This window comes from Embiotoca jacksoni, unplaced genomic scaffold (assembly GCF_022577435.1).
Source record: "Embiotoca jacksoni isolate LCO1_2020_lvr unplaced genomic scaffold, fEmbJac1.0.p SCAF_16, whole genome shotgun sequence".
In the NCBI taxonomy this organism is placed as follows: domain Eukaryota; kingdom Metazoa; phylum Chordata; class Actinopteri; family Embiotocidae; genus Embiotoca; species Embiotoca jacksoni.
In genome coordinates this window covers 10,433,478-10,457,606 of record NW_027185296.1, presented here as the reverse complement: position 1 = coordinate 10,457,606, position 24,129 = coordinate 10,433,478, and the positions used below count along the sequence as shown (strand labels likewise).

Here is a 24,129-nt window from a genome sequence, read left to right as displayed (position 1 = left end):
ACACCTTCGGTAAGCCCCCTGCGTGTCAAGTATTCAACTCATCATCTAGCTGCTTTTAACATCGTGATATTAAACAGGATAATGTACCTGCTTGTCTATTTGTAAGACTAGTTCATAATCTCTTGAATTTTCCCTGGTGTGAGTGACATTGACACCGAGGCTCTTGTAAGACACCTCCAGATGATTAGAAGTCATTTCACCATTCAGACATCTTCCCCTCCAAGGAATCACTGATCTTTACTGATCTGCTTTGAGTCTGTCAAGGCTAAAATCGTTTGAACAACAGTAAAGATGCCAGTCACCCTCTTTAAGTGAAAAGTCAAATCCCCTTTATCACATTGTACGCCACAAATAACTGCCAAATGACAGACTGACCTCTTTTTACTGACTGTATGAGCAGATATTAACTTCAATTTTCACATTTGACCAATATGTTAAGCTAGTAAACATGTTTATTTCTGGTAGATTTGTCAGATAAAGACACTTTCAATAATTTAAGCTTACGTGGTGCAAATTAAATGAGGTGTTCGCCACCAGGACTCGTTGGTATCGTAGCTGCTGGGACAGAAACAAACATTGGCAACAATATCACGAGAATCATGACGATATTAGTTAAAATGTCGTAAGTAAATCATTGATACAAACCTCATTTGTCCAATTACGTGATGGATATGAAAAACGATCAAATCATATGTGATATATATAATCATGTATATCACGTATATGATTATATAGGAAACCCATTGGATGTTGATATAACACGGCTTGCTGTCGTGTTTTGTTTTTTTTTTGGTCGATTCTGTCGGATCATATTTTGTGTTTGAGCTGACCGATTGATGGGCTGATAAATTAGTTCATCGCAGATGTAATGTATCAGCATTATATGTCAACCAATAAATGACAGATTGAAGAACAGAAATGTTTAAAGCTGCTTTGAAACAGTGAAACCATCCTGAAGGTATGTGTGAAATGTTTCCTGGTTGTTATTATGGTGGGGGTGTTGATCTGTTTAACATCTATTAGGCAATAGTTGTTTCTAATATTTCTATTTACATTATTGTATTATTGCAAAAAGTTGAAATGATGCATTGACAGTGCACCTTGTGATACTGCTGTACACTATCCAGAACCATCACATGGTTATACCGTTCAATGGTGGAGAGATGACGAGAAAGGAAAGATACGCCCTCAGATGGAGTTTAACATCTGAACTTAGTTTGACTTATCTTTAGACGGCAAACATGTTCATGTGTCATATTATTGGGACATTTTGAAGATTAAAGTTTAGGATATAATCTACATATGATCCACATGAGCTCGGTTAGTTAGTAACTGAACCAGGATAATATGATGCCTCGCCCAAAACAACATGTTTCAACAGAACTGCGATCGTGTTTTGCAAATTGTGTCTTAGTCGACATCAAAACCACAATGTCTTGAAAATGATTCAAAACAAAATCTTGCCTTATTGTACGAGACCTCATCAGCTCTTCTGAGGATCTGTGATTTGACTAAAACTGTCATTAGGTGAAAGGATGCCAAAGATAAATACTGCTTTGAGTCTGAGTCTCTCAACCGTCTTAGCATTTGTTCTTCTGAGGTGTCCGCCTGTCCCGGCATCCTCCCATCCCTCTGAAACTGAGTCCTTAGGTGTTTCCAGCCAAAAGCTGTGCAGTACATAGAGTTACCAGAGCTTCAGCTTGTATGATTTGTCCTGAATGATGGACTGAAGATAGGCTGTTGATACTGACTCAAAGATTGAGTCCAACCTCCAGCCCCAGAGCAGGATCTGTGTTTGTAGTAACATTGGACATTTTACCTGCGTCTGAAGACAACTGGTCATTTCTTTCATGAACACAATGCATGTAATTGCATCTTCCTGGCAAGTGTTCTTCTTCTCTTATGGATTGGGGGAAACGGCTCACCGACAGCTTTGATCTGCTATCAATCGGCTCTGCTGCCCGTTAGCGGGGCAGCAGAGCTCTTCACCTTCGTCTTCAGTTTCAAGGCTGGAAGAGATGTTTTGTCAACCCGGCACCCTGCGCAGTTTTATATACTAAACAGTAGAACCTCATTACCTGATTTCCAGTCACCCCAGTGGCACGGCTCCAGGGATGTCAACGCTGGTCTATAAGGTCAATCGGTGGCTATCGGTTGGTTAACAACCCACTGGATGGATTGCAAAGACAGTTTTAAAGAAGATGATTCCTAAAGACTTTGGTGGTACGCTGACGTTTCCTGTCACCCACCAGCAAGTCAAATTAGTCGAATGCTGCTCGGGAATATATCAATATCTACTTCACGGATGGACATCACATTTTGTACAACATTCATGTTCCCCACAGGATCCATCCTGCTGACTGTGGTGATCCTCTAGCGTTTCCTCGAGCACCACCATGATGTCCACTTATGTGGTTTTGAGTCTCAAAAACTATTGAATGACAATGAAATTTGGTTGGTTTCAATTCTGGAAAATTCATGTCTTCAGAATGAAATAGAGTATCTTGTTCATGTCTTTTCCTGTGGCGCTGTTATCAGGTCAATATTTTAATTTGTCCAGTACTTTGGTTTGTGACTAAATACCTAGAAAACATTCACAGTAGCCTTAGCTGTACTGTGTGTTAATTGCTTTGTAGCATTAGCATGCTGACATGCTAAACTATGACTGGGAACATGGCAAACATTATACCTGTTTAACATCTGCATGTTAGCATTACTGTTGCGTGTACCTTAGCATGCTGGTGCTTTCATTTGGCCTGGAGCATCACTGTGCCTCATTACATCCTCACTGAGCAGCGAGCATGACTGTAGACCCTTTAGGTAGCGGTCTCCCAGAACGAGCCTTCTTATGACACGCTAATGTGCTGAGCTCCTCCATCACCTCTGCACTGCTGCCGATCACAGTGTGAAGGAGGTGTGAATGTTTGATCGCTGTTTTTTTGGAAAGTTACAGATAATGGGTGACACAGACACAGGTGATGGGGAAGGGGGATACCAAAACTATTCAATGACCACTTTAATAGATCCGTAGATTATTATGTATATAAAAGTGGATGTAGCCTCTGGGTCAGAAAAGGGAGGACGTGTCTTTAGCTGTAATACCACTAAGGGCTGCTGGGAGTCGGCTCCTAAAAGGCTTTGGCTCCATAGACTTCCATTCGACTTCTCTTGTGGGATACGAGGTCAATACATTTTTTTCTAGGAGTAATATTGGTGTCATTCGGGAAAGCCACTGTTTCTTATTAGTTTAGTAAAAATATTATATTTAATATTAATTCGATATACGGCCTCAACGGGCGGCATGTTTGGGGGGCGTGGGGCGTGTCTGTTTGATTGACAGGCCTGTGGTGCAGTCAGGTTTCCTGTTCTTTGGTTTCCAATCAGATTCAGTCAGATCCACCGCTCCTGTAAATATGGTCACTTCTGCCTCTAAAATACCAAGATTGCAACGCCAAAAATCTGAACTCGAGCCTTCAGAATGTCAGTTCACAACCTAACGGGTGACATCACAGTTGGTTGCCACTTAAACAGATCGTAAACCCAGCTTTTGTCCTCCCCTAATTTGGACAAGACTAGAACCTTGATCTTCGTCTGATTAGGTACCACACACGGTTCTGCTGCAGCACATTTCACATTACATTTATTGCACAACCCTGAAGGTGCATTGAAAATTGAAGGGCCTAAAATAACATTGATAACTGCAGGTTTGTGTAATTTAAACTGTACGTCATATTTTCTGACTTATTAAGAGGTGCTTTCAGTCGTGCAGGAGCTGGTTTGCAGCCAAGGAATACCAAGCAGAGCGATGCTAGCTCTATATACATATGCTGCACAGCTGAGTGGGTGTGTTCCCACAGGCCCATGGGAAAGCACAGCCTCACTTATACACTCTGCCCAGAATAAAACAAATCTGTCTGCTGCCCATGCAGTGATGTAGAGAAACGGTCTGATTCAGTTCCGCCCGCCTGTGTGCCAGTGAAAAGGTTTTGGAAGCCGCGTCTGACGACACAGTTTTACAAAGAGCAGGAATAAAATGGCGAGGGTGGGTGCTGCTTTGTTACAACGTAACTTCTTCCCCTTTTGTTTTAAAACAAACTTTAACAAGGATTTAGGAACTTTGAAAGGGCCTCACATTATTCAGCTGGCGAGACTGTTTCAGACCATTCTCCGTAAATTGTGTGTCCTAGAAATAGATTGGGTTCTTGCTTAATGTGACATCTTTCGAAGAAGAAAGACAGAGAATCTCATTTAAACATAATCCCAGTTGCTCAAACAGAACGGCTTTGTGAATAAAATCTCTGCCGTGGAGGAAGGCTGTCATTTACTCAGCATGGGATGTGACACTTCACTGAGTTCAGCAGGTCTCCATCAGTGTTTACCCTTTCTGCAGCTCCCCAGATGAGCCCTCATTATGGGGGCCGCGGTAGCCTTCGCTTCACCTGCTTTAATGTGATGCAATAATACCTCCCGTCTTTAAGCGCTGTTTAATACAGTAGATGTAACTGTAAGAATGTATTGTCTCATTGAGATGCCTGTGCAAGCAACATGCAGAAGGTCCTGCAGGGAGTTATGGAGTGGAGGCACTCTGAACATTCATCACTCCAGTTTAATGCAGTGGGGAGTATTTTATCCAACTCAGTGGGCAAAGAAATGAATCACTACCAGACGACTGGCAGAGAAACAGGTGGCAGAGATGCTGTGGGCTGCTGCAATGCACAACCAGTCTGATGCCTCCAATGCTTACTCATGATGTCCACATATTCAGGGATGGCTATTCTTAGAAACATTACATTCCTTTTTTCTTTTTAACCAGATGCTGAGTATTTCTATTTTTCCGCAGCCCTTTAGAGCTCATCTTGTGTTTGTACTTTCATGGACAGGAAGGCATCTCCAGGCCTTGTTTTTCATCTTTCTGTCTATTTTCTTCTTGGGTCCTGAACGATTCTTTACAAGCTGATGGATTTTTGCCTTGCACACTCTCTTAGTTATGAGAGATTTTAGCCTCGGAGCAAAGCCGATCCTTGATCTAGAGCACAATGGTTACAATGCTTGTTTTGTTTCAGCTGTGGAACAAAGATCTACAGGTAAACAGACTCGAATTGTAGAGGATGAGATCAACCTTGAATCAGCATTTCTTTGCTGGGACCAGTATCTAAATATCAAAACTACATTTTGTTGTTGACTGCTGATTCCATGCTAACATACAAGAGTGCAGCTTTTCTGCAGAACTACAAGTGGTTACACCTCGTTTTTCAACTCCCTGTCTTCATTTTGACCTGAGATATTTACATGTATAATTACAAAAGAAAAAATTGCTTGTCTTAAGGTCATTGAAAAAAAAAAAACCCCACAGGCCTGGGGACGTATTTGTCAGTATTTTTAAGTAGCAGTTTGATAGATAGCAGGTGCAGCTCTGTAGTTGTTGGGTGGAGCGAGCACTACGCCTTTGATGTAGTCACTCATGGTTTCAACCTATTGTTTAACCAGATCCTGTTTAAGAAATTGGTCGTACATTTGATGAAGTTGTTTTTGGAATTAGAATTGACTGAAAATAATTGTTTTGGTCACAAAGAGTTTGTAAACAAAAAGCTGAGGCCAAGTCAGTCTGACCTGCTGGTTTCTAACACGGTTTATTGGCTCTGGCTGTTCACAAGGGTTCTGTAACGGAGCTGTAAGACTCCAGTGACTTCCAGGCAGTTTAAATTCATTACAGTCCAGTGTAAAACATTTTCATCCATTAACTTTTGTAATGAGATGAGAGCCCTCAGTTCATTTTCTTCTCATGTTTGCTGTAAACTAACCTCATTGCTCAGATTTATCAGACAGCTTTCTGTTTGTGGACAGTTTGCTCTCACTCCCAGACAGAGCTACAGGTTTTTAGAGCTAAAACAATTAACCAATACACAATTTTGAATGAAATCTGTCCCTGGTACCAGTTTTTCAAATGCAAGGATTTTATGTTTTTTGTTCTCATTTATCATTTTGGATTTTGGACTGTTGGTTCAACAAACCATGACATTTGAAGTGTCCACTCGTCCTCTGACAAAGTATAATGGACATCTTTCATTATTTTTGGGCATTTTATTGTTTGTTAATTGAGCAATAATTATCTGATTAAATGATAAAGAAAGGGCGCCCCACAGTGAAAAGGTTCAGGGTTTGAAACCGGGCCTGGGCCTTTCTGTGCGGAGTTTGCATGTTCTCCCTGTGCCTGCGTGGGTTCTCTCCAGGTACTGCAGCTTCCTCCCACCATCCAAAAACATGCACCTCAGGTTAATTGCTGATTCTACAAATGTCCCTTAGGTGTGAATGAGAGCGTGACTGGTCTTTGTTTCCATCTGTCTCTATGTGTTGGCCCTGTGACAGACTGATGACCTATCCAGGGTGAACTCTGCCTTTGCCCAAAGTGAGCTGGGATAGGCTACACCCCCCCCCCCCCCCCCCCCCCCCCCCCATGACCCTGTTCAGGATAAAGCGGGTATAGATAATAGATGGATGGATGGATGGATGATGAATAAAAAAATATTTGTTAAAACTTTCCATGAGTCCTATTGAATGTTGTTGCAGCCAAACATATTCCATCAACTTATTTTATCAGTGTTTAATTCAGTGCTGCACATCATTATTTTCATTATCGATTGTTACGGCAATTTTTTCTTGATTAATCAATTAGGTGTTTGGTCTTTAAAACGTCACAAAATGGTGAAGAATTTGGACCACTATGGGTGCAGCCGAACACTGGAAAACGGCTGATGTTTGAGACTTCTAGGCAATTTTTAAATGTCACAATCTCTGACTTTGTAAAATGTAATATAATACTTTCAGCAGTTTCTGTGTTTATTTTCGTTTTGTTGGCATTTCGTGTTAAAGGTATTGTGGGACTTTTTGAGGCTGCCATTGGTAAGGCTGCCTTAATGTTGGAAAAACTCCGGTCTGGTTGGACAAGCAAGGCTAGAAATATTGATCATAGGGTTTCCACAAGAAATTGTTTGCCAAGATGGTAAGCAACTCATATTCTGACTTTTTCTCTTTAATTAGGGAATATTAACAACAGTTACACTTACTGTATATCTTATGCAATGTTAAAACACTCTGCTTGTTTCCTTTCACACCAGGGATGATGAGTGATTGGTTCAACATACTGGGGAGTGCGTTTTTAACTTGAGTAATGACATTTACTCACTTACTCTGTATTTTTGCAGTCAGCTTAAAAAAAAAATTGCTGTATTGGCCCCACAACTACTAATTTGAGCTCTGTGTATAATATGATAAGGATTTTTAACCTTTGTATCAAACACTGAGAACATAAATGTGTCTGGTAATAAAAAGCAGAGTTATTACATCACACATATGTCTGGAAGACTGGAAATGAAACTGTGGCCTGTTTCTCGGAGAGGATGCTGTTTTCATTTGTGCAGCCTCCAGCTGCCCTCTGCCTTTTCAGAATGAAATCTAATTTAAACATTAAAACGTCATGTTGTCCTCTGTGAAGCCCTCTGGCCTCAAACAGCAGACATATGACTTCTGTCTTCTTTCCCAAAGCAATCACAAACACCATAAGAGTCATATATCTCCAAGGTGGTGTCACACCTTGGTGGATTTGTCACTGTGTTCTTACTGTGTATGTATTTGTGTGCGTTGTTGCTGTTGCTTTTAAGTCAAATGCCTCATTAGGCTGCATAAGAGCTGAAATGGCTTTCTGAGTGCTTTATGTGTGCATGGGAGACTCAGCCTTTGTTGCGTTTGAAAGCATGTTCATCCATTATTCAGAGGTATTTGTAAATGGATGGGTCCTGTTAGGAGTTCACATTGCAATTTTTCTACAGGTGCAGTCCATGTGACGCACATTGTAAAAGTAATCAATACCGCACAGATTCTTAATACCATCTCAGTAACTCTCTGCAAAGCTCATATTATTTCTGCTTTTGTTGTTGTTTGACTCTGATTGGTCTGCACGGGTTGATGTGGTCCTGTGGTGCCAATAGATTCTAAAATGTCTAAATAAATAAAAATACATATCAAATATGAATAAATAAAATTGAAAGTACAAAGTTCCTTTAAAACCCATAAGTACCTTGGTTCAGCTATTGTGTGTCAGCTGTTTAACAAGACAAAGAAGCTGGAGCCATGCTTGTCGCTCTCTTAACTAAATGCTGATGTTTGCATGTTAACATGCTCACAGACACAATGCTAACGTAATATGTGCTAATTAACACTCAACACAAAGTACAGCTGAAGCTAATTGGTATGTAATTAGTCTTTAGCAGATATTTGGTCATTAATCAAATACTGGACAAATACAAATATTGACTTTATGGTGGTGTCAGAGGAAAGTCAGGAGAATGGCAAAGTTATTGCAGTTTTTCACCAAATGACATGGCAATCCATCCACAAGTTGTTGTAATTAAAAACCACGAGGTTCAATATCAATTTACCAGAAACAGTTACCATCCATTATACATCAGTTTAATTGTACTGGTTCATCCCTTTTCAACCCTACTGTTGTGCTCGCCAGCTCTCTTTATTTGGAAATCAACTTGTGGACTTTTATAGTGAACATAAACAAATAAAAAACATCTTAAAGGCGTCATTTCTCCAGTCCTCTGAGCCTGACGTGACTAAGGTCAACTTGGTTAAAGTCAATTATAATGTCAGACTTTAAATCAGGCATAGGAAGTAGAAGTCAAAAGCCAGCTACAAGAATTGTTATAACTTACTAAATCTGAAACTTTAAAGGTGAGACAGGTTTGACAAAAGTAAGTTGGTTAAATCTCGTCTTAAATTGAAGGTGCTATAAAAGATGCCCGATAGAGGCACACGTGTTTTCAATCCCGTCTGACTAGACCTTGCCTAAAGGAGCAATAGAGGTACGAGTTGTCCTGCTCTAACAGGTGCAGGGATATGTCAATCAAGCAGTCTGTACACGCCCACACAGTCGTGGGGACTGGGCTAATTAATCATGCAAATTACAAACACCTGTGTGGGTGGACCAGGACTTTATCGTTTCCATGAGCAACAGCAAGTTTTATTAAACCTGACACAAATGAAAACATGCTGAAAGACCTTTTAGACAGTGGTAGCCCTTGACATGCTGTAACATAGCAGATGGTTCAAAAACTTTAGCCTGGTTTTAGTTTTAACATTAAGATATAGTAGACCCTTCAAAGCACCTTACTAATGTTCATTAAAATGGAGCCCACTGGGGTTTTACACAGAGAAGTGTTATTGTACAGGGTAAAGACTTGTTCTGGGTCCCAACAATACACTCTTGAATATGGGGAAATTAAAAAAAATAAGTGCTAGTTCCCCCCTTATTCACATGTTGACATGTCAATTAATCATTTGGAGGTATTGCTCATTTTCAACATATACAGGAAGTCACAGCATTCACCCGAACAATGGTGACTTTAGCCTTTTTCTAATATGAACTCCGTAGTTTATAAGAAGCAGTAGACCGTAGACCTTCTTCCGTGTTCTCTTTGTGGCCTTTAAGAGCCAGGCCATCATCATTGGAAGGATAATTTAACCTTACTTAGACTAGTCGCCAACATAGTAAAGTAGGCTGCAACAATGGCGACGTGGTTGGTGCTAGTTTAAAACAGGAAGAGGGAAGCACGCGCAAAACTCAATCGCTGCTGTGATTGGTTGTTTCACTGTCAATCAACTGCTCCCAAACCTTATCCCCAACCTTTATCCCCCCACAATGTAACGCACAATCACTTAAGAGCCTCCCTCCCACTGATCGTATTTAGCAGTAGCCGCGTAGCTTGTGAGAAGTATTGGTGAACAAGTAAAAGTCACGGTACTACAATGGAGTCGAACATAGAAGTACCGGTGAGTACCGGCCCATTTCAAGCTCTGAACACACCGACTAATCTTCTACCATAATACTGCCGCAGTGGTTTTCCAAGAAATCAACATACCTGTTTTATACTGTCAAGAAGATAATAGGTGTGCTATCGGATGACAAACTGCCACTGCCAGTTACACTTCACAAAGCAAAACGTTTGTATTTTATGTTTTGTTGTGTTTTTTTCAAGAGCTCTCTGTCTCACCACTGTCATACATTTTTCAGTAGTTCCTCCATTTTCTTTGCGCATCAAATGAGAAGACAATAGCATGAATCACACTTTTTCAAGCATACTTTATCATTGAAGGAAAATGAACAGCAAACATGCCAATTTATAATCTGGCAAGAGAAATAGAAATAATCAGACCTACCCAATGATGGAGGAGCATCATTACAGTATAACTGCCTACAGTTTCATGAAACAAGGAGGCAGGTTGTTCTTTAACATTTGACAGACAAAATGAAGGAAACATAGTTTTAGTTTGCTTCGTGCATAATTCCAGATGTGTGACGATGAAGCAGGGTCATGCGGTTTGCCTGAAACGCTTTCGCTTCTGTTGGCTTGAATCCAGGGAACATCATGGCTTTGTCTTGGGACCTGCCAGTATGCAAAATGCAAGATGTTGACTCTTACTCTAATTGGAGGTTCATCCTGGGACACAACTTGAATGGCTTTAGGTGAAGGAAACTACAGTTTGAGGTGATGCTCATGAGCACAGCATGTGACCCCCAAATTTGTGTCAACTAGAATATTTTTTTCTAAGGCAGCATTTTGTTGAAAGGATTTAACTCAAAAGCAGGAAGTTAATGTTTGTGCAACATCAAGTCAAAGTTGTGACTATCAGTTATTCATCAAAGCAGGAGTAAAACTAGAAAGTTTCCTCGCAGAAACAGTTTTGGTGTGGCAGTTATTTTTGACTCTACAAAATCACGACTGTTTGCTGTCCTGGCTCCTAAATGGTGGAATGAGCTCCCCAATGACATCAGGACAGCAGAAAGTCTGTACATCTTCCACCGCAAACTAAAAACACACCTCTTCTGACTTTACCCTGAATAGGTAGCACTCTAGTAGCGCTTAAAATGGCACTTACTGATAACACTTTTTAGTTTGGCTTTCTTGAAGAAAATGTATTTTCTTGATTCTTGTTGTTCTGGGTTTTGTACCCTCATGGTTGAAATGCACTTATTGTAAGTTGCTTTGGATAAAAGCATCAGCTAAATGAAATGTAATGTAATTTGTTAATGTTCACGTAATCTGTTAACTTGAATTGAAGGAAATTCATTTGGAGGCCATCTGCTCTTTGGCACTATCCTATTGGGTTTTGTATACTAGCTGTTGTAACTATGAATAAACAAGTACACAGATGCAAAAGTCAATATGTCTCCCACTGGTCTGTATCTTCTTCGGGTTTTCTGCTCTCCATCTTTAGAGACGACAATCATAAATAACCACTTATTTTTCTCTGTTACTTCATTCATTGATAAATATTAGATATCTACTTCTCCTGTGCGCCGAGCTCTCATCCCAGTGTCGTGCGAAAGAGTGACATGCACTGTTTTATTTTTATCCATCTCCTTGCGAGTGGGAGCTGGGCCCATGCAGAAAGCACTGCCATGCTCTGATTGGCTGCCAACCCCTCAAGGGTTTTCTATATTGTCTGCTGCCAAATGACCAGCAGTGGTTTTACCTGGATACTTGGCACATAGCTTCAGGAATGAATGGACAACTTAGTGTATAATTCAGCTTTATGGAGCTCAACAAGACGTGGGAGTCAGAAATTGATTATTATAATATGTCTGGGTGTGTGTGGTCGTGTATGTTGTCTGGATATATAGATTAATAACAAGGATGTTGACGTGTAACTTGTGAATTTATAGCATCGGCCATAATAGTGTTTTGTAAAACTGCAAGTGTTTGCAGAATAAAATTTTAATTGGAGAGAAACTTTCCCTTCTTAACGTTTCCTTTGAAAAGGTTTATTTTAGCCTGCTGTTGAAAACGTATTTGCACACGTACAGTATAAACTGTCTAAATGTTCTCATAATGCTGAAAAGAAACCCACAGTCTTCATATTGTCATTTAAAGTGTGACTTTTTCTATTTTGAAGGATATTAATTTCAGTCACATTGAATACAATTATCCACAGTTCTTATGATATCTTATAGGGATGTATTGATTTCTTTTGTGCATATTTTTTACGCATGAGTTTCTTTGTCACTGATTGTGTCGGTGTAGCGATGACAGACTCCTTAACTAACTCATTTTGTGGTTGCATTGTTCACAAATGGCAGGAGGAGGCTGGAGATAATGTGAGCCCAACTGTGCGGGGCCTTTAACGTGCCGTAAAATTGCGTTTTGAGCTCTTAAGAGATGCGTTGATGAGGTGTCTGCTGACTGCTCAGCAGAGTCCTGGTGGTGAAAGTGCAGGTTGTGCCGCAGCAGGTGCCCAGTTCTCTCTGTTAATTGGCCCTCATGTTGCTAACTCACTCTGCAAACTCTTTGAAGCATCACACCTAGTCGAGACTTCATTAAAACAAAGGCTGTAATTGGAAACCCACTACCAGGACTCCCCTATCTGTGTTGCTATTAGGATGTCTATAAATTGGCTGCATAATTGTTGGCTTAGTGTGTGTGGCTCTATGCCATTAACAGGGATTGTGTGATTGGTTGTTGCATGTTGAATTGTTTTCTGTGGCGAGATGTGCATCAACGAACTTAATAATACGAACTGGTTTTCAGTGAACATTCTGGTTTAAGAACATCAAGCGAGTCAGTAAATTGTATTTATGTAGTAACCTGCAGTGTAATTAAATGGGGACTCCAATGATTTTATTTTACCCCGATGTTAAAACTGATGATGTCATCAGGACTGGTTGGAGTTCAGGAGCAATGAAGACCCACAAACATACAAGTCAGGAATGTTATTTCTAGATAAAATAAGCCAATTGATTGAAAAAAACAAAAACAAAGCTTTTGTCAAAATCACTAAACTTTTTTATGGTATAACAAAACTTGAAAAAAATAAAAGTTCAAATTGGGCATCTAAATTTGTTAGCTGAGTATGTAGCTTTTAGTCATTCAACTTTTCAATACCATGTTTTTTGTCATAAGTCAACAATCATTATGATCAAAAAGACATTTCTTACTGGACTCGTGCTGATACCTGTTGCATTTAAAGCTGTAACGCAGGTACTCCGGCTTCCTCCAACCCTGCTCAGGATAAAGCAGGTATAGATAATGGATGGATGATTGTCATTCTTTGGTTGACATTTGTTATTGCTTTTTATCATTTTACTCAAACTGAGTCAATCCGCTGTGCAGTAATTTTATGATGTAATGTTGAAAATATGTGACTGAGTCTTTAAAGATTTACCTTTAAATAAGGCCCACTGATAAACTTTAGATGCCTGTTTTCCCAGCCAGAGGAATTGGGGAGAACTCCATGTTGAAATAAACTGGAATTTCCCTTTGAGGGTTACATATTTGACAAGAAGTTTGAAAGGTGAGGGCCTTTAAAACAGCAATAAAAGTTGCATTATGGGAATTGTTGGATGCTGAGTTTTAGAGCTATACAAGGATCAAAAGAAAAATATCTGGCAAGTCACCCAACATTATGGTAGTACAATAGTAAATTACAGAATTTCCATTAAAAACATGTTGAATATGCTGTCAACAGAATAACAGGGGTTTGTGTGACAATACCAAGTTTCCACTGCAGCTGAAACACAAACAGAATACTGTGAGTCCTCCACGTCCTGGACAGACGTCCACTCACATCACACAGTCCCCTCAGATGCTACCGTCTATCTCCATGCTTGCTGTGGACTAACTGCAGGTTTAAGTGGAAGATGGTGTCGTCAAGTTCACATACAACTGTTAAAGATTTAAACGCCTTATGTAACCGCATGAACTCATCCTCTCTGACCCCGGCTGCAGCTACGTAACAGACGAATAACTCCTCTAAAATTACCACAGCCAAAAACTGTATGTAATCACACACAGTTGAGCATCGCATGAGTCATAATTGTTGTTCCAAAAAAATATAATGAAGGCTTGCAGCTATAGTCAGTTTAATTGAAAAATCTCTCGTGTTTTTGAAGGCAATGGTCTTAATCGGGACATTATCAAGAAATTACGACAAACAAATGAAGCATCCCGTCCCTCCACAGACCAGGCACTAATTTAGGTTAACACAAAAGAAGGACATTAGCGTGCTCATTTTGAGGTCTCTCTTTAAATCCAGTAGCAGATCAGGATTTAAATAAGCTGTTCCTAAAACAAGCCCACTGGGTCTTTGCTAGCAGCTGCAGGTTGGCTGGTGAGAGCCACATGGAGGCAGCTCGGGTGAAATAGTCTGCCGTTGTCAGAGGACATGGTTGAGAATAGTGGACAGTTTTCAGCTCTTATTAAGGGGCCCATTTGCACAAGAGGTGCTTGAACACTTTATCCACTTCAATTAGAGTGTGATGGTAATCAATAGATGCCAGACACGGAAGAAAAAGCTTCTCTGAATAGCCTAAATGTCAAGATGTAACATTTGCAAAGATGGCCTGAAATCTGTGGCAGAATTCTTCAAAAAGAGAAAATGGGTGCGAACAATACATGTAGCATAATTGCATTTACAGAGAAGGATAATCCTATATGTTATATAGCGCTATTACCATACCAGTTCACCTTTTTAATATTTGATAAGAGCTCAGTTAACCTCCTGTAGGGCAGACCTACATGTCGTATTCAAACAATCTGATTAAAATGAAGGCGTCAGTCAGTTTTAACGCTTGTTTCTCATTACATGATTAGTTCTGCTTCAGGTTTGATTTGCTTGTCGCCGGGCAGTTTAAATTATAGTTCAACCTCTTGCAGCTCCATGTTTTCCTTCCTTTTGAATTTAATAAGCTACGTGTTTTTCTGTGAACCCGCTGTCCTGTGAGAACACACCTCTTTTATTACCTGAATGAAAAGAGGTTATTGCCGTGCTATCGCTACCGCTGCTTTGGATCTCACTTTTATGTCTGACTAAAGCTACTAATCATTTGAATCCCATCATAATCTCTAAAGTAGTGTTCAGTGTTAATGGCAAAGGGGATGAAAAGCTTAGGAGGAGGAAATGCTCCGAAATGCAGAGCTAATTCTAAAATGTAATCAAAAATCTGCCTTGTTAATCATTTCTTTTTAGCCTTACAGAAAATCCACTAAATTATTGCAGCCATGAGCGTAACTAAGCTTCCTGCTTCCACCTCGGTAATTAAATTCACACAAACAGACCTGGAGTTACATCTAAAGATATTTATAAAAATTACACCACATTCAAAACAGCCTTTTAAGATTAGGATCTGTTGGATTGGATTGAGTTTAGTTTCCCTGCAGTGCTTTGGAGGGAGGGACATCTCGACTGTATAATTCAATGTCCATCCTCATACTGTTTTATAAACTTCCACGGTAGATCAAAGTTTATCTTCCTTTCGTCTCTGAGGGAGGAATTTTGGTGTCTCTTCAGATTTCGCTCATGATGAACTCTTCCAGCTACCACTTGAATTAGAGGGAGAAATAAGGACGAGCTGTCTGTCCCTGAGTTTTGAAGCTTTCAGCAGTGACTGAGAGGAACGGAGAGTGCCGGCTCATGTCGCTTCGTCGTTGAGGAGGATGACTCAGCAGTGAGGCTGTTGGATCAAACTCTGAGTCCTAACGTCTCTCTCTCTTATAACCGCTGATGTGAATGCATGCTGTCACAATCATTAAATTTTAGTTGACAAAGAATTGTCATACAAATAATTCCGTTTGACATTTTGAGTAATCCGGCCCTTTAAGTCTGTAGGATGGTTGAAACCTTTGTCCAAGGCTGAATTGAATGCTTCTGTTTGACTGTTATGAAAATAAGAAACCTAAAAAGGGTTGGAAATATGCATTTGATTCCTACGTACAGCCCATGTTACAATGTTCAATCTCAGTTGTGTAATGATGCATGAGAGCTGAAGGTGCGCCTCAGACTGGTCATAATAAATGGTCGCTCTAAAATGTGCAGTTTTATCACTCAACACAATGCCCAAGATGTGACAAGTTTTGGCATGCCGACTGCAGGAACGTCCACCTGAGCGATTGCTCGTGAATTGAATGTTCATTTCACTACCGTGAGCCGCCATCAACACCTTTGCCATGAATTTGGAGGTACATTTTTCCGGCCTCACTATCGCAGACCGCGTGGAGCCACGCCAGCCCATCACCTGCAGGACCGTCTGAGACCAGCCACACAGACAGAAACAGTTGGTTTTGCACAACCGAAGAATTTCTGCACAAACTGTCAGAAACGGTCTCTGTGTCATCGTGTGGGCGAGCAGTCAGCTGATGTGACCTCCCCCGGTGTCAGCGGGGTTACGTTATGAGCAGGTAAAAGCTGCGGACAACGAACACGGGTGCATTTTCTTGATGGCAATTTGAATGCTCAGAGATATCGTGATGATATCCTGAGGCCTATTGTTGTATCGTTCATCTGCCGCCATCGCTCCGTGTTGCAGATATCTGTACAGAGTTCCTGTAAACATCACAGTTCTTGTTAGCCTAACCTACTTGATCACGTCACCCACTGAGCATGTTTGTGATGCTCCGGATCAGTTTACACTGCAACATGTTCCAATTCCTGCCAATGTCCAGAAACCTGGCACAACCGTTGAAAAGCAGTGGCCCAGCAGTCCACAGGCCACATTCAACAACCTGATCAACTCTATAGGAAGGAGATATGTCGCACTGCATGAGGCAAATGGGGGTCACACCACATACTGACTGCTTCTCTGCCCCCCATCTTCCCATAAAAAAAAGTGCACATCTGTCGCCATATTTGAAATTGTGCCTAATATTGTAAAACAAAAACACTTCAACATAGAACTGCACATTATAGAGTGGCCAGTCCCAGAAACACCTGTGCAATGATCTTGCTGTTTAATACGCATATGAATGTGCCACACCTGTCAGGTGGAGGGATTATCTTGGCAAAGGTGAAGGGCTCACTAACACAGATTTTTCTTTTTTAATTATGAGCCAAATTTAAGATAAATATACCTTTTGTGTGCACAGAAGAAGTCTTAGATCTTTACTTCAACTCATGCAAAGTGGGAGTGATTATAGCAGCCTTGATATTTTTGTTAAATGTATTATGTTTCTTGGACAAACATGATCTTGGAGAAAACTTTCCCAAATCCAATACGGATCAGGACAGAGCTGCTAATGTTACCCTCACATCTCATAAAGCATTCAGTAGGACCACATTGTTTGTGTCATCACTAGGACCATGAGGTCATCAGTCACTAAAGGCAACTAGTTACCGGGCCTGTGTGATCAGATTATTTTTTATTTTGGAAAAGAGATAGAGCAGAAGACACCAGCCTCAATGCTGTTTGAATGCTTAGTACCACTTTACCACAGCTCCATGCACTCAAAGACGGCCTCGACCAGATGAGTCGTGACGGAGTTTTAATTGCAAATAGACCATGACTGAATTAGCGGAACTTGTTAAATTAGCTGGTATCCGACTGAAGTAGGACAGCTCCGGAGCTAAGTGAGTAGGATGATGTATTGATAAATTAGCGCGAGATCATTAGCATAATCAGTAGCAGCACATCAGATCCTGCCTCGCAGATATGGAAACCAAGTGAGGGCACAGACCCATGTAATTAGTCTGCCTGATTAAAACTCTTTCCGTAAACAATTGCAACCGGGTGCCCATTTGATGAACTGTGAATGTTATGTTTACTGAGTGAAGGGGCGTATTCAGTTACAGTACATTTCTTTCACATGAATAATGAATAACAATTTGACGAATATTTAAAACCAACAAATTCTGGGATGGCGGCTGCACAACACCACGGACTGGAGTGTATGGAGATAAGTTGACGTAGATCTATTAAGTCAGGAGTCGGTAAGGTGAAATGTGGTCGTCAGCAACATAGAGAGTCTTGCGAGCGGCTGATTGGACTTAACTGAAGCACTTTGGATCTGTTCCATCGGACTTAGACGGCGGCTCTCAGCCAACCATCTGCACTGCTGATAAATGGATATAAGAAGAGGTTGTGATTGATTCCTGCTGGCTCCTGCATTTTCTTTGCTCCAATCCTCCTCGTTAATAAAACCTCCAGAGGGAAAAAAAAAATTGAAATACATATGCACCATCTATCAATAAGTGAACCAGGTCTGAGCAGCCTCCTCTTCTTTAAATGATTAATTCTGGCATAACATGCCTCATGCTCCTAAAATGATGAATTAATTATTGAATTGATATTGAATTTAAGTGGCTGTTTTCCAGTCATTTATCAGTCACATAACACTTTAGTGAAGTAGAATATTTCTACCAATCAAAGCCTCTAACATTTGTTTAGTTACACGATGAAATATATTTTCCAAGATTAATGTAAGTTATTGTTTGCATTGCTCTGTGGCACTGTGCTTTGTTTTAGACAGATTTGGGGATGCTGTGCCTTTAGAACAAGAAAAACCTTTAAGCCCCTAAATTCAACCAAAATAAACAACAATCAAAAGTAAATATTACAAAAAATTGATTCTTAGGTATTTATTAAGACTTTTAACAGTCAAACACTCAGCTGATCTGCTTCACCAGGACTGTCGGGGTGTGGTTTGATCAGATTCATTTGAAATTCTAATGTAAACACAATCAAGCAACCTCACAACAACTATCCTCACGTCGTAATTCAAGAACTGTGCAGCAAAATACATTTAATCAGTGTTTGTAAAACTTCCCACTTTAAACCAGTGAGAAAAGCATAGGGAATTTTTTTTTATATATATTTTTCTTTTGGAACCCTTCATCCCTACAGAGATGTAGGTTTTCAGGTCCTTCAGAATAATCCAAATGCTCTCTTGTTATCCTTCTTTAATCAGTCTGTTGGCTAGTTGTTTTTCTGTGCAGCTGACAGAAACGTCAGAAAAACATATTGCAGCCTCAGATATTGGAGTCTTTGCTGAGAAAGTGGTTGACTTTCCACGCAGGTTTCTCTCGTTCTGGTAAAATGGACCTTTCCATCTTCCTTTTCTCCCAATTACATAAATCAAATGTATGTATTTGGGGAGCATGTACTGCTGGTCGCAGCAGCGCTGCAATTACATCTGGACCTGATGCCACTGCTGACCTCCTGGTCACCCCCACACACACTAATGAGCTCCCCAGGCAGCAGTGACAGCCATGGCAGAAACTACAACCACCAATCCTGCTGTTACATTCATTGAGTGTCTGGATGCAGGAAGACTGCAGGAGCCTCGTGTCCATCATTTAATGCATTCTGTCTTCTTCTTGTCTTGCAGTTGGAAAGACGTCTCTGATCACACGGTTCATGTATGACAGCTTTGACAACACATATCAGGTAAGTGCCGCTGCAGGCAGAGAAGGAATGTTTTGTCCGTAATGATCAACTTTATCTCCATTGATCAGACACACTGGGCTGCAGGCTGTTCCTTTAATAGGGAAACACGCGGCTGCGCATGAATCAATAAAGAAATAATGCTCAAGCAAAATTAGTTTCGAGCATAATAATCAAGGAAATGAAGTCACAAGAAATAGCAGTTTGTGTGTGAGTGTAAAACGAGGAAGTTATTGTCAGGATGGCTGTTAAAACAGACACCTTTGAGCTGAACAACATCAAGAGCTCTGCGGGCCCTCAGGCGCTGAGTATTTTTAACCCTGTTCTCCAAAGCAGCCTAATCTCACTCGCCATCCTAAAAACAGCAAATTGCTTCTGCAGCTACAGCACTTCTAGAGGTCTCTGCAAGCATCTACAGACACGCACAGGACTCTTAAGTAAAACCTACAGCTTTATTGCTTTATAAGCAAAAAGTATCAACTTGCATAGTAATAAAAAAGGAATTAAAAATAAATCTTACAAAGCTATTCCTGCCCTCTCATGTGATGTAGAGTGTGTGTGTGTGTGTGTGTGTGTGTGTGTGTGTGTGTCCCCTTTAGCTCACTCTGGCTCTTTATTGCGGGAGTGTTATTATGAGCCTGTGTAATATGTGAAAAACCATAAGCAGATTAGCTTAAAAATACTGAAATACATCGGGATGGGAGAACAGTGGGAAGAAAGAAAACTTTGGCGGCAACTTTTGTTTGGTTGATCTTGACGGAAGAAATACAATTTAATTTATCACTTATTATCATTTATCATCCGCTGGTAATAATAGCAAAATAATAAATGTGTCGAGGCACATCTCTGGATATTTCTGGAAAATAGGCTCTTCAACACATCCCAGTGTAGAACACATTGCTAGTACATAATGTGTTGTGAAAACAAAGCATTGTATTTAAATAGGGCTTCCCCCAACCAAACATTCAGCTAGTAGTCATTAATTCAAGACAATAGTCAACTCGACGTGCCACGTTTATGATATCAATTGTTAGATATTAAATATTTTTGGGGCATCAGAAAATTATTTAAAAATGTTGTAAAACAATGTGCATTGTGTATTCGGGAAATACAAAACTGTAGTAATGAACTTTTGAAATATAACAGTTACAAGCACACACACACACACAAAGTGAGCCGCCGCTTAACGACAATGTGAACAGCAAAAGCAACAGTGAGTCTGAATATGTCTGATTAACCAGCAGGGATGCTGAAGATTTACTTCATTTATTTCTACACAGGATATACAGGCCTGATAGTGTCTGTAGGTACGAACAGATTATTGACAGCCAGGGCTTTAGAGGAGCTGCACTCACCGGTGGGTGACAGAGAGGGGAAGAGAGGTAGAGGGTGCACGCAACTCTGTCTTAACTGGATCGCGGCTGGCAGCTTTTACAGTCCGGACTAACTGTGCAGTGATGAGGCGAAGCAGAGGCAGAAGCAGAAGCAGAGGCAGAAGCAGAGGCAGAGGCCTAACGTTGCCTGAACCGGCCTTTATTTCGTTTTGCGGGGCAGAGAACACAATGAACAACATTTGGACATCTGTTGTACTGAAACTACCGAGGATATATGTAGACACGTTATGGCTGATAACAGCAGCTTAATCACCCCCGACTGGTAAGCACTTACTCCTCAATATTACTCCTCACACACTCATCACAGAGAGTCTCTCACTTCCCACAACAGGAGCCCACTGGACCTACGTCACCCTCAGGTTACCCACAAGGCCACCTTCCTTAAAGGGGAAGGTTCAGTTATTGACATCTCTGACAACGTTTTTTTCTTTTAGTCCTGCAATTGAACGTCTCATGTAAACATTGTTGACAAAGACTAATGCTTAGTCGACTGTTTGCGGGCAGCCCTATATTCAATCTGAGCTTCAGTTCATTTTATAACACAGAACCGTTTCCATCAGGTATTAAACCGGCCAGCAGGCCAGCAGAGCTAATAATGTTCTTGCTCCTAAAACTGGAGCCCTGCGGCTTTGATCCCACAAACCCAAATTTGAATCCGAACGTGCCTTTAAAACATCTACAGCAGTCTCTAAAGAAACACCTCAGTTTAAGGTGCGCCTCCTTTTTCCTCACCTCTTCCATCCATTGTGACTCTTTTGTCCTCCGCTGTATTATCACAGAATTTAAACTGGCTATCACCAGGACTGTAGGTTTACTGAAGAGTTTTACATTTGAGGACAAACTGTTCTTGGCTTTGATAGGAACATTATGATACCACTCTCGTATTTGTCCATTCAGTATAGGGCTAGTGTTGGCAGCAGGTCAGCTTAATGTTGAACAATAAGACTGGAAAGATGGAAACAGTCACCTTGCTCAGACCAAAAGTAACAAAATCCACCAGCTGTAAAGCTCACAGATTAACACATTATATTAATTATGTGTGTGTGTGTGTGTGTGTGTGTGTGTGTGTGTGTGTGTGTGTGTGTGTGTGTGTGTGTAATCTTTACAAGAACCAAAAATGGAAAAGGTCAATTTTATGTGGGGTTATTATGTGTCAGACTACTATTGGGTTGTGAACAGTACTTTTTCACTTATTTCTAAGAACCAATTTGCCAAATGACCCGCAAAACAGTGTATTTCTGTGTTAAATCAGCATGATTTAACTTGTTAATAGTAGGTACTGTTTATGACAGTACTTTATGCCAGTTTATGGTACCTTTTGACATATCCAGGCTTCCCTTTGTTTCCAGTCTTTGTGCTAAACAAAGCTAACCAGCACTCATGAGTAACACTCATGTCATGCAAAAAACACAAGCATGTTTCCCAAATGTTGAACTTTTGCTATGAGAGGAGTTTTATATTTCGGAGAGCACAATGTCTGCTAAATAGGGTAGAGGTGTTGAACATGGTCATCAATACTGTTTATCTTCTCTTCAGTTGGTTTTAGTTATATTATCAGTGTTGGAACAAAGCCATGTTTTCTTCGAGCTCACTGCTTCCTGCTAACTCCCCCCGAAAACGAGAAAAAGACAAGTCTCTATTCTTCAGTGTTCACACAAGTACTGTGCTGTAATGAGATTTAGCTGGCTCATTGAGTGTGGATTAAATTGTCTGTGGTGGCTCCGTGATGCTGCGCTCTCACAGTCGCTTCTCTATCCTCTTATATTTCTACATTCATAAGTCATGAAAGCCTACAGACTTACAGACATTTCACGCTGACTGTTGGGGCTCATGTCTTTTCTGTTGTTAAGCTGCTGAATCTCCACCATGCACAGATGTTTCTTTAAAGTCAATCTCACAAATTGCCGTGGAACAGGCTTATTTTTGGGCAAAGTTTGCTGTGGTCGGAATGACTGGGAAGCAGGCGTATTATGACAGCTATTTACCCAACATCTTACCTTTATCAGGGTCTCTGTAGTGGAAAGGGAAATTCATCCGTGTATTGATTCATGTTAAAGTGGAGAGATTCTGTGGGATGATTTCAGTAGCTGAGAGGCCAAAAATCCTTGAATTTTTCATATACAGTAGATCAATCGTGTCAGTATTTTTGACATAATGATTAGAGTGTCAGGATGGTTTATGGATCTACACGGGGTCGATGGGATATTGAGGTTGATGGGGGACACAGTTGTGTCAATTTTCGTCCAACTCTGAAATCCCTTCCTCTATTTCAATCCAACATTACGCGGTGTGTTCCAGACCAACTAATATCTTCATCAACGAGGCCTGTAATACCCAGATAGTAGATGTGACACCATTAATTCCTGCATCGTTTTCAGACAGCGGCACTCTCTTAAGTACCATTACCTGGAGTGAATGTGGGCATCTGTTGTTGCCTGCAGTCGGTCTCGCTCCAAGGCCACTGCTTTAATTCCCAGCCTGCATGCGGCTGGATAAATTACAGCTTTGAAATCTCACAGCCGTCAAAGTCAGCACAAAGTGCAGTCATTCCGATGAGCATCGTGGGAACAGGCTTTTCTAGACAAATGGCCGTCTGCAGCGGACTCATGGTGATGAGACCTGAAGGGACCGAAAGCTCTCCTCCTGTTTTTAGGGTGCCGGCTGCATGTGTGGAGGACAGATGCTGGACAGATAGCATCTGCTTATTTAATAAATGCCCCATATGCTGTTTAATGCCAGTCTGCCCCACACTACTGTAATGGCAGCGAGGAATATAAAGATGAGATGGTTATTTCATTTGTGTGTAAAATAAAGCCATTTGAGTCGACCTCTGAACCCTGATCCAGAAAAAACAGCCTCTTCATTCCCCTCTGACACACTCTTGTTGTACTTTTTTTTCAATCAGGGGAGTGATGATTTTGTTATAGGTGCCATAACCTCTGCTTCGTAGCCAAAGATCAAAGCCAAAACTCGGTCTCTCCTGAATATGTGTTTTCTCCCGTGTGTGTGTGTGTGTGTGTGTGTGTGTGTGTGTGTGTGTCTGCTGCCCCCCTCTGCCCTCTGCCTTAATGCCACTTCTTCCCCTCCCTGGCTCAGTGACAGGTAGAGCTGTAAAAGATTTTGCAGTCTTTTTTTTTGGAGCTCAGCTCCTGAGACCTTTGAGTATTAATTAAAATGCGGCATGCATTTGATCAGTGAGAGTGTTTATGCTGCTGCACAGCAGGGAACCTAGATTTGCCCAGTGAGGGTGGAAAAATGCTCTGAATGCAGCCTGCAGGAGACATCTGTCCTGATGAGAAGATTTCTGAAGTCGTGGTTTCCAGGCTTGGATGCAGTACCGCCACTTGTTTTTGTTTTCATGTACGTGAAGCTTGGAGCTTGGAGCAGATCCAGTTCAATCCTTGAAAAGGAAGAGCAGCAGTATATTCAGAGACCGAGGGCCATCAGGAAGATGAAACCGAGCGTGGCAGTGGCTTTAGTCAGCAGGAGGATGTGAGGGAGGCGAGCCACGTTCGGTGCCTC

At 40.9% G+C, this 24,129-nt stretch overlaps 1 protein-coding gene across 2 annotated transcripts in view; it reads left to right on the top strand.

The window, feature by feature from the left end:
• The window catches only part of rab6ba (RAB6B, member RAS oncogene family a), a 53,495-nt gene that overhangs the window by 5,044 nt on the left and 24,322 nt on the right, over nucleotides 1-24,129 (top strand). For both annotated transcript variants that reach the window (XM_069150872.1, XM_069150873.1), the window contains exon 2: nucleotides 19,158-19,216. In XM_069150872.1, the coding sequence (XP_069006973.1) occupies nucleotides 19,158-19,216 (59 nt within the window). The remainder of the gene's footprint in view (nucleotides 1-19,157; nucleotides 19,217-24,129) is intronic.